Source organism: Sorex araneus, chromosome 1 (genome assembly GCF_027595985.1).
Source record: "Sorex araneus isolate mSorAra2 chromosome 1, mSorAra2.pri, whole genome shotgun sequence".
Lineage (NCBI taxonomy): Eukaryota > Metazoa > Chordata > Mammalia > Eulipotyphla > Soricidae > Sorex > Sorex araneus.
In genome coordinates this window covers 440,939,318-440,950,244 of record NC_073302.1, presented here as the reverse complement: position 1 = coordinate 440,950,244, position 10,927 = coordinate 440,939,318, and the positions used below count along the sequence as shown (strand labels likewise).

Below are 10,927 nucleotides of genomic sequence, written 5' to 3'. Positions count from 1 at the left end.
AGGGCTGGGGGGTGGGGGGAGGCAGCAAGAGGGGCGTGCGGGTTCTCTGAGGGCCTGCCCTGCAGAGGAGAGAAGAGACGGAGTGACAGCAGTTTCCTAGGTCACGGCCACTCCTGTTGTCTCCCGTGCTCCTGGACTCCAGCTCAGTGGGTCAGTGTCGCTGGTCCTGGTTTAACTGGGCACATGTTTAGTCATGCTCTGCCTCCCTCCAGCCCTCACTGCCCTGGCCTCCGGCCCCTGCCTGCGACAGAGGACATGGCAAGGAAGTGCCATACCGGTTAGTTGCAAAATCTGCCTGGCTTCATTTCCCCTCCCTCGCAGAGACCTTGGGAGCGTCAGCAGGAGACAGAGTCTTGCTGCTTCCTGCTCCTGGCACAGCTCAGAGTGGCCAGGGCCGCCGTGGTCCCACCCTCGAGCGGACGGGACAGATGTGACGCGGGATACAGGAACACAGACCAGGGAAGACACAGACTCTGGCATGTAACGCCGAAGAACGGCATGAGGTTTATTTGGTGGGAACGTCACTTCTGAGGCCCTTGAGAGGAGAGGCACGGAACCGAAGCATCCGTGAGTCAGGGGATGATGCTGCCCCGCACAAGCCCCTCCCTGAGCACGCCGGGGATGGCACGGCCGAGTTGGGGGGGGGACTAGCATCCCGGCGTCCCCTGGTGGTGAAGGGACAAACAGATGTCAGCTCCGCATCCCAGTCCTTCCTTTGCTCCGGGGCTTCCTTAAAGTCTGGCATTCACGGCTTGAGGCACGGGACCCATCCACTTCTCTCCTGGGTACAGACGGTGCCCAAGTCACAGCCTGGCCTTCGAGTCCCCGGGGTGCTGGGGAGAGAGCCGGGTGCCCCACTTGGCCCGGCACGGCTGGGACCGGGCGTGGCTTCCCGGCAGGGAGGGTCCACAACACGACTCTGCTCTGAATCGGTTTCTGGTTCCCTGATGGAGTGGGGCACGGGGCAAGGGCAGCGCAGGGTGACCCTGGGACTCACCCAGCAGGAACGCCAGCAGCTCCATGCGGTCCGAGCCAAACAGCATGTGGGTCTTGCCATCCACGTGGGCCACGGTGACGGGCAGCCCGAAGGCCTGGGGACGGTGGTCGGTTGGTTCAGGGGCGGGGAGGCGGGGAGGGGTGGTGTTTATTAGATTGGGGTGAGGGCACAGATGTAAGGCAGGGCAAACGGATGGTACTGAGGCCCGGGTTTCTTTTGTTTTTTTTTCTTTTTGGGTCACACCCGGCAATGTACTGGGGTTACTCCTGGCTCTGCACTCAGGAATCACTCCTGGTGATGCTCAGGGGACCATACAGGATGCTGGGGATCGAACCCGGGTCAGCCGCGTGCAAGGCAAATGCCCTCCCCGCTGTGCTATGGCTCCAGCCCCGAGGCCCAGGTTTCTAAGGAAGGGTCTCTGTTCCCACTAGCCCCACCCTCAGCCTCACCCTGGCCCCTTTCCTTGGGCTCAGCTTTCTCAGAACACGGGGAGCACTGGTGGGGAGCAGCATTTGGACAGGAGACCCCCGTCAGCACGTGTTGGGGGCCCAAGGGCGGGAGTCACTCACCCCGTAATCACAGGCTTTCTTGGTGGTCTCCTGCAGCTTGTTCCTCACCTCCGCGGTGGTGATCATATCGAGCAGCTTCTGGGCCTGTTCTGCAGACATGCCGGCCTTCTCTGCAGCCTGGGGGGCGGGGGCGGGACCCCTCTGTGTCTGTCCCAGCCGGCCACCACCCGGGCCTTCCTTCCTGTGTCCTGACCCCAGGGTTTCCTGGCCAGGCCTAACCCCCACGCCCCACCAGCCAGAGAGGGGCAGTGTTCCTTCAGAACCTTGAGATCTGATGGGAAGAGCAGGCGGAGAGCGGGTGACAGGCACAGACATGAACGTCCACAGGAAGAGCGGAGAGGGGCTTCCCTGGCGCCTTCCTTGCGAGGGACCCCAAGGCCAGGGGCGGCCCAGGCCTGGTCAGTAGCTAAGAGCTAGTGGGTCGAGGCGAGAGGCTCTGTCCTCAGACTTAAGCGCTCATGTCTTCCGACTCCTCAGCATCTGCCAGTCTCTTGTGCTCCCTTGGACCCGGGGCTGAGTTCTGAATCCGCCTGGAAGTTCCTAGGGGGTTCTGACAGGGCAGAGGACCGAAACCAGGTACCTTCCTGGTTTCCAGGGGTGACACGGGCTAGTTTAGGGGTTGGATGTTGGTGTGCTTTGGGATCAGAGGCTCTCGACTTGGCCTGCTCGGTTCAAATGTATCTGGGGAACATTTTCCCCCCTTTAATTGAATGACTGTGAGATACAGTTACAAAGCTGTTCATGATTAGGGTTTCAGTTATACCATGTTCCAACACCGTCCCTTCACCGGTGTACATTCCTACCACCAAGGTACCCATCTCCCTCCTGCCCCTGCCCCTCGCCTGCCTCTATGGCAGACACTCTCTTCCTCTTCTTCCCCTCCCTCCCTCCCTCCCTCCCTCCCTCCCTCCCTCTCTCTCTCTCTCTCTCTCTCTCTCTCTCTCTCTCTCTCTCTCTCTCTCTCTCTTCTTTTGGGTCTTATGGTTTGCAAGACAGATACCGAAAGGTTATCAGGTTTATCTCTTTAACTACCTTCAACACTCAGTTCCTGTCCATCATGATCCTGACCCTTTCCATTTATTTTTTTATTTTATTTTATTTTATTTTTGGCTTTTTGGGTCACACCCAGCGATGCTCAGGGGTTACTCCTGGCTTTTGCACTCAGGAATTGCTCCTGGCAGTGCTTGGGGGACCCTATGGGATGCCGGGAATCGAACCCAGGTTGGCCGCGTGCAAGGCAAACGCCCTACCCTCTGTCCTATCGCTCCGGCCCCCCCTTTCCATTTATTATCGTCATACCCCGGTCCCTTCTCTATCCTGTCCTTCCCCCTCACCCCCACCCAGACATTTTTGTGGCAAGCTTCCAACTGTAGGATAACATCTAACCTTGACCAGACCTCCTGGCCCCTGTTTGCTATCTGGGGAACTTAGGAAAAAACAAAAAAACAAACCCACTAGCAAGGCCACGCCTTGGGACAGGGTGCTGCAAGCACTCTTGGTAGCCTGCGCTGGTCCCCAGGGTAGGAGGGTGGTGAGTGCGGGTCTTCCCCCTCGTTAGAACTGCTGGTCTGTGGACCAGTGTGCAGGGTGGGCGCCGGCCCACAGGCGGGCAAAAGTTAACGCTGCACCAGACAATGAATGAGGGCTGGTGCCTCGATGCTCCTGGTGACTATTCTGATACGTGGCCCGGGTACCCGGACCTCATCCATCGGGGAAGCAACAAGTCAGGCAGTGCCTTTGGGAGAGACGCTGTCTTTGACTTCGCTTGGGGAGGAACTGGCATTCCCGATCAGTGGGGGCCGGGCAAGCCAACAGAACCAGGACTGCTGGTGGAAGGCGGTGGAGACACTAAGAATACTGCTTCCAGAGAGTCCTGGACGGCACCGAACGTGATTAAAAAGGCACTTACAAGGCGGGCATGAGGCTCAGGGTCCAGCAACTTTTTTTTTCTTTCCTTTTTTGGGTCACATCCGGAGATGCTCAGGGGTTACTCCTGGCTCTGAACTCAAGAATTACTCCCGGCAGTGCTCAGGGGGGCCATATGGGATGCTGGGAATCGAACCCGGGTCGGCTGTGTGCAAGGCAAACGCCCTCCCCGCTGTGCTATCGCTCCAGCCCCTCGAGCACTGTTTTACTGGCTCCCAGCACCCAGCCTGTGAAACCCCAAATGCAGGCATCAGTATCTAAGCTGCAGGGTAAGAACGCTGAAGGGTGCCTCAGCCATTCCTTTTACTATTTTTTTTTTCTTTTTTGGGTCACACCTGGCAATGCACAGGCCTTATTCCTGGCTTTTTTTTTTTTTTGCTTTTTTGGGTCACACCCGGCGTTGCACAGGGGTTACTCCTGGCAGTGCTCAGGGGACCATATGGGATGCTGGGAATCGAACCCAGGTCGGCCGCGTGCAAGGCAAACACCCTACCCTCTGTGCTATCACTCCACCCCTTATTCCTGGCTTTTGCACTCAGGAATTACTCCTGGCGGTGCTCGGGGGACCATATGGGATGCTGGGAATCGAACCCGGGTTCGGGCGCATGCAAGGCGGACGCCCTCCCCGCTGTGCTATGGCTCCAGCCCTCCTTTGACACTGGACGTTTCTGAGTTGCCCACTTGTATTTCTGAACAGGTCTCAACGAGGTTTGTGAAACAAAGGGGCAGTACTGCTGTGAGGTTTATTTAGGATTTACCCCTAAGGACAGACTGACCTTTCCTATGCCCATCTCTCAGTGTTTCCGGTTCTTTCCATTCCTCTCCCGCCAGCCCGTGGACCCACCCTGGAGGCGGGCAGTTAACTCTTCTTGTCTCCTGACCTCCTTCCCGGCACTGGAGGATGTGCCGGTGGGGCGTGTGCAGGAGTCTCTGGGCCGGGGCTTAGGATGACGCTCTCTCCTACCACCAGGGGGGCTACTCGCAGCGCCCCTCATACACATTCTCCCCAGGGGGACTCTGCATGTCCCCTTTCGACTTCTACATCTCCCACAAGTCCCCTCCAAATTCTTATTTTTCGGTAAGCTGCCTTTGACACAGACATCCTTTCCCCCAAATAACCCGCCTCCCACCCGCCCAGTCAGAGAGCTCTGTCCCCTTCGTCCCCCAAAGCCAAGGGGTCCCTCCACAGAGCGGGGTGGCGCGGGGGACACTCACGGCCGTGATGCTCTGGGGCTCCGTGATGTCTTCATCCTGGGGAGGAAGCAGTCTCAGCAGGCAGGGTGCCCGGGGGAGGGTACGGGGGGGGGGAGGGGAGGAAGGGCAGGGCCGCAGAGTCACCCGACACCCCCCAGACACCCCCCCAGGCGGGGTCCCAGCGCCTCACCCGGGACCAGACGCGCATCCAGAGCTCCCTGGACACTTTCTCCAGCATCTCGGGGTGCGTCATGTTCACGGCCGTGAGGAAGCGCATGGCGGACAGGCTTCCTGCGGACGAGAGTGCTCAGAGGGGCCCTTGACCTCGCTGCCCTGGTCTCGCTGCTCCCCCCTACCCCCCGCGCCCCAGGGACCCTCTGCCTCCCCCCCTTCCTCCCTGCTGACTCGCCAGGCGCCTTCTCCCCTGTGTCCCAGCGTCCTGCTCAGCTGTGGTCCCCCGTGCCCCAGGCCTGTTTCCGTCTCAGTTTCCCCCGCTCCAGCCTTCAAACGCCCCCATATAGCCCTCTTTACCCTTTTTTTCTTTTTTTTTTTTTTTTTAAATCACACCTGGCGATGCACAGGGGTCACTCCTGGCTCTGCACTCAGGAATTATTCCTGGCGGTGCTCGGGGGACCCTATGGGATGCTGGGAATCGAACCTGGGTCGGCCGCGTGCAAGGCAGATGCCCTCCCCCCCCCCCCCCCCCTGTGCTACCGCTTCAGCCCCCCAAGCTCTCCTTACCCTTAACTATCATCACGGACATGAAATCCTTGGGGACATTGAGGGGCACTTGGAAATGCTGGCTCTGGAGCCTCACGTCGTTGAGCAAGTATTTCCCTCTGCGGGGGAGCATGGCAGGTGGCTTGTTCCCTGCGAGAGAAAAGGGGGGGGGGTGGCACACTGGTGAGAGGACCGTCCCTCTGCCCCCCTTCCCCAGACAGGGCTGCCCTCAAGAAGCCCCGCCGTGGTGGGCAGCTCCCCTTCTCCCCCGAAGCCCACGTACCGCTGTCCTTCATGACGCCCGCGATGAGCGTGGGGCGCAGCTGCAGGTTGACATTCCAGATGTTCTTATAGCGACACAGGATCTAGCGGGAGCAGAGGGGGCGCCCCCGGGCAGGGCAGCAGTGAGAGAGGGGGACCGCAGAAACGCAGGGCTGCGTGCGCGTCTGGGTGACAGGCGAGCCGGCAGGGCCACCGCGGGTCTCCTCGGGAATTCTGCACTCTTGGACGCTCACCCAGGGTCCCTGCCCACACCCCAGGGCCTTTGCTCTGGAAACGCTTTCCATCGGTCTCGACTCCAGCCCTCTGCAAACCGACGGCCAACGGCGAGGTGCCAAGGGGCCAAGGGTTTCTTCTGAATTCGTTTTTATCATTTGGGGGGACACACCCCGCGGTGCCCCGGGGTGCTCGGGGCTTACCCCTGGCTCTGCGCCCCGGGATCACTCCGGGCGAGGCGTGGGGACCACATTCAGGGTCGGGGATCGAACGTGGGTGCGCTGCGTGCCCAGCAGGCGCCCTACCCGGGGTGGGTCCCCTGGGGTCTCCGAATGGGGGTGTGTATGTGTGTGGGGGTGTGTGTGTCTCTCTTCTCGCCAAGCGCCCCGGGGCTAACCTTTCCCCTAACATACGGGAGCGACGCGCAGTGACCTTCACCCCGGAGGTCTGGAGACACTTGCCCGCGGCACCCCCCTGTCCCCCGCGCGCCCGGGCTCGCCCGCGGCCCCCCGCGTCACCTCGAAGCCCAGCCAGGAGTAGGGGGACAGCACGTCGTAGAAGAGCTCCAGGGTCCGCGGCAGGGGTCCCATGCTGGGGCTCCGGAAGAGCGGCGGCGCGTTTCCTTTTCTGCAGCCGGCGACGCCGCCCCGTTCCCGGCCTGCCCCGGAGCTCCGCCTCCGCGGGCCCGGAGACCGGGGCTGGGGCCGGGTCGGAACCCGGACTAGGACCCGCGCCGGGGGCGGGGGCTGCAGGGGCCGGGCCGGGCCGGGGGCGGGGGCTGCAGGGGCCGGGCCGGGGGCGGGGGCTGCGGGGGTTGGGCCCGGGCCGGGGCGGTGCTTGCTGGCCGCGCCTCTCCCTTGCCCGGCGTCGGAGAGACCAGCCTCTCCGAGCCTCAGTTTCCTCCTCGTCCTTCCTGAAATCGGTGGGAGTTGGTGGGAGAATCCAGACCCAGCTTCTGCAGGAAGGTCACCTGCTCCTTCTTTATCAGCTAAATGTTTTGATCTATCTAGAAAAATTCCTTGTATAAAGTATGAATCTAAAAGCATTCGTCCTGGGGCTGGCGCGATAGCACAGCGGGCAGGGCGTTTGCCTTGCGCGCGGTCGACCCGGGTTTGATTCCCAGCATCCCATAGGGTTCCCCAAGCACCGCCAGGAGTGATTCCTGAGTGCATGAGCCAGGAGTAACCCTTGTGTATCGCCGGGTGTGACCCAAAAAGCAAAATAAATAAATAAATAAGTAAATAAATAAATAAAAGCCTCCGTCTAAACCTCCCGGTTGTCCCAATACTGTTGAATGAAAAATTCTCTATGGCTGGTTTGAAAAAACAACTTATTTATTATTGGTTTTGGGGGGTCATACTCGGTGATACTCGGGAGTTATTCCTAGCTGGACACTCAGGAATCACTCCTGGCGGTGCTCGGGGGGTCCTTTTGGGATATTGGCATCAAACCCAGGTGGGCTGCCTGCAAAGCAAACTCCCCCCGCCTCCCCACCCCGCGCCTCTCCCCAAGAAACTTATTTAAAGTGCTTCTGATTTCAAATATTTTATTATAAGCAGCACATGTAGAGCCCTACTGAGGTTTCGGTCATGGTGGGGTCACTCACCACCGCTAGGCGTGACCCCTGAGCACCGCGGGCTGTGTGGCAAGAACCGGAAGAATCATGTCAATGAAAAGGTCTCAGCCACGAGACAGCAGCAGCCACGCTATTCCGCTGCAGCGAGCAAAATCCCCGCCTGCAGCCAGACGACCATCCTGAGTGCCAGGACGCCCCTGCAGTTCCTGCTGAGGCGCCTCCACACTCAGCGGGTGCCAGGCACGGTGCCAAGCTCTGAGAAACACACGGGGATTGGGGGAACTTGCACCCGGACCCCAGGAAGTTCCCGTGCAACTGGCCTGGTGGTCTTCCTGCTCACCCTAGATCTGGCTTTGCACTCCCAGCGATGTCAGCCCTACCCGCAATGCTGACTGGAATGTCTCCAATATCACGGGCTCACCTGTGAGAGACCGGGATTGGCTCTCTCTCCTTCGTCCAGGGTCCGATACTTCCAGCCAGTTCAGCTTCTCCGTGGGTTCCTGCTGCCATTTGAAATATTCACATTTTAAGTATTGCTTTTTTTGTGTGGCTTTTTGGGTCACACCCAGCGATGCTCAGGGGTTACTCCTGGCTTTGCATTCAGGAATCACTCCTGGCGGTGCTTGGGGGACCATATGGGATGCCGGGGATCGAACCTGGGTCGGCCACGTGCAAGGCAAATGCCCTACACGCTGTGCTATCGCTCCGGCCCCAAGTATTGCTTTTTTTTCCCCCTGCTCCAACCACTCTGATTAATACCTCGACAGCCCTCCAGGAATCTGAAGGCAATGATATAATTATATATTATGGTAGATTCTAATAATATGTTGTATATAATAATTCATTAAAGTGATTGACAAACATTAATAGTAATAACGGTGCCTTGAGGAAGGGTGTGGAGGCTTAGATCATTGTTTAACCCTTCTATGGTCTTTGAAATAAATGCACTTGAATTCCTACTGATATGACGATGAGTAGCTCTGTAGCACTGTCGTCCCATTGTTCATCCTTTTGCTCGAGCGGGGCGCCAGTAATGTCTCCATTGTGAGACTTGTTACTGTTTTTGGCATCTCGAATATGCCACAGGGAGCTTGCCAGGCTCAGCCATGAGGGTGGGATACTCTCGGTAGCTTGCCGGGCTCTCCTAGAGGGACGGAGGAATCGAACCAGGGTTGGCCACGTACAAGGCAAACGCCCTACCACCGTGCTATCGCTCCAGACTTAGTAAAATTAAATTTAGAAAAATATGTTTTCACTTTTTTAGGTCACTCTGGATGATGATCAGGGGTGGCTCCTGGCTGTGCTCAGGGGCCCCTATGGGATGCTGAAGATTGAACCCGGCTCAGCCACGTGCAGAGCAAACACCCTTCCTGCAACACCATCGCTCCAGACCCCTCCTAACCCCCTATAAAAGAGATAACTCTTTGAGAAGAATTCCAGTCCATCATGGAGGAGAAACTTCTCCAGTACCACAGTTACAGCAGCTCTACTCAGAGCCACGGCTGGGCTGGCCTCTCTGAGTGATGGTGTGGGGGGAACGGGTGATGTGTCACTTCAGAACATCTCCCCGAAGATGTATCTGGCCTACCCAGATAAGGTGCTCTTGGCGTAGGTCCAACCCAGAGAGAACAACCAGGTGCGGCCCCAAAACAAAACAAAACAGCAATAGTGGAAAGTTAAAGAGGTTAAGAAGGTGCCTAGGTAAAGGGATATTCCTGATAAACTTTCAGTATCTGTATCACAAACCACAGTGTCCAAAGGGAAAGGGAGAGAGGGAGAGAGGGAGAAGAGAGGAGGGGAGGGATGGGAGGAGAGAGGAGAGGGAGAGGGAGAGAGAAGAGGAGAGGGAGGAAGAGGAAGAGAGAGGAGAGAGAGAGGGAGAGAGAGAAAGAAAGAGAGGAAGAGAGAGAGGAGAGGAGAGGAGAGGAGAGGAGAGGAGAGGAGAGGAGAGGAGAGGAGAGGAGAGGAGAGGAGAGGAGAGGAGAGGAGAGGAGAGGAGAAGGGAGGGGAGGGGAGGGGAGGGGAGGGGAGAAGGGAGGGGAGGGGGAGGGGGAGGGGAGGGGAGGGAGAGGGAGAGAGAAGAGGAAAAGGAGGAAGAGGAAGAGAGAGGAGAGAGGGGAGAGAGAGAAAGAGAGGAGAGGAGAGGAGAGGAGAGGAGAGGAGAGGAGAGGAGAGGAGAGGGAGAGGGAAGAAGAGAGGGAGGGAGAGAGAGGGAGGGGAGGGAGAGGGAGAGAGAAGAGGAGAGGGAGGAAGAGGAAGAGGAAGAGAAAGAGAGAGAGAGAGAGAGAGAGAGAGAGAGAGAGAGAGAGAGAGAGAGAGAGAGAGAGAGAGAGAGAGAGAAATGCCTACCATAGAAGCAGACTGGGAGTGGGGACACTTGTGCAGGGAAACATACAGCGGTGAAAGGTGGGTGTTGGAACACTGTGCGGCTAAAACCTACTCATGAACAGCTTTGGAAGGGTCCTCTCTCTCATAGGGATTCAATATAAAACAAATCTTAAAACAAACAAACACACATAAAAAGAAGGTGCCTCAGGAGCTTGAGGGGAAAAAATTGTTTGTAAAGTACGACAGGAGAAGCAGCCTTGCTGACTGGAATACCAAATGCAGAAGGACCCACAGCGAGGACTGATTCAGAACACGAACATTTCAATCTTTTGGCAAAGTTTAGGAAGTCAGGAAATAACTGGGAAACACAGTGATCTCTTTTCACATACGTCCGACTCAGGAGCCAGCCCTGAGCTAAAAGCAGAGAGGCTCCGTCATGTGAGCTGAACGGACACACAGACGGAGGAGCAGGGCAGAAGACTGACAGACGTGGACATGGAGACCCCCCAGGCAAAAAAATAATCCCTGCGTGTTCTTAATTGCACAAATTGCAGGCTGAAACCCACTACATGGTTTCCTCTGCCCTTTTGGCAAGATCAGGAACTTGAATGACTCAGAGCTTTGGCGGGGATTCTTGGGAAGTCTTTGTCTTACGTAAGGGACGGGCGTGCGGGCCGGAAGGACCTCCAAAGAGGGCACCGCAGAAACGTTACCCTGGTCTGGATACCATCTGCCCTTTGGCCTAGTAGCAGTTCCACTTTTACGAGGTTGGCGAGGTTGGCCCGTGCCCTTGCTCGCTGGCTCGCCTGCACTCGGTTGTGATGAGAGGGTGTTGATTCCAGCGTCTGCACCGGCCAAGGAGCAGGCACCCGTGTGGGACTGAGTCCGTGCAGCGCTCTGTACGAAGCCTTGAAGACTCGGAAAGCGCTAGTGGTACTAATACTAGGCCCCATCCTCTGTGTTAGAAAGTGAAAGACAAGGTGTAGAACAGGCATGGTGTTTGCTGTTTGGGGGAGGGTGGGGGTAGGGGGCACACGTGGCTGTGCCCAGGGCTTTCTCCTGGCTCTGTACTCAGGGATCACTCTTGGCAAGACTTGGGGGCCCACAAGTGGTGTTGGGGAT

General features: G+C 57.8%; 1 protein-coding gene across 1 annotated transcript; it reads right to left on the bottom strand.

Moving 5' to 3' along the window:
- Positions 1 to 472: 472 nt before the first annotated feature.
- GSTK1 (glutathione S-transferase kappa 1) lies at positions 473 to 6,652 on the bottom strand. The gene is made up of 8 exons (XM_004608207.2): positions 6,420 to 6,652; positions 5,690 to 5,771; positions 5,428 to 5,556; positions 4,877 to 4,977; positions 4,708 to 4,743; positions 1,567 to 1,683; positions 998 to 1,091; positions 473 to 781 (listed from the first exon to the last, which is right to left on the bottom strand). The coding sequence occupies exons 1-8, from the start codon at positions 6,489 to 6,491 to the stop codon at positions 732 to 734; spliced, it is 681 nt and encodes a 226-aa protein (XP_004608264.2). The 5' UTR covers positions 6,492 to 6,652; the 3' UTR covers positions 473 to 731.
- Between the last annotated feature and the right edge of the window lie 4,275 nt (positions 6,653 to 10,927).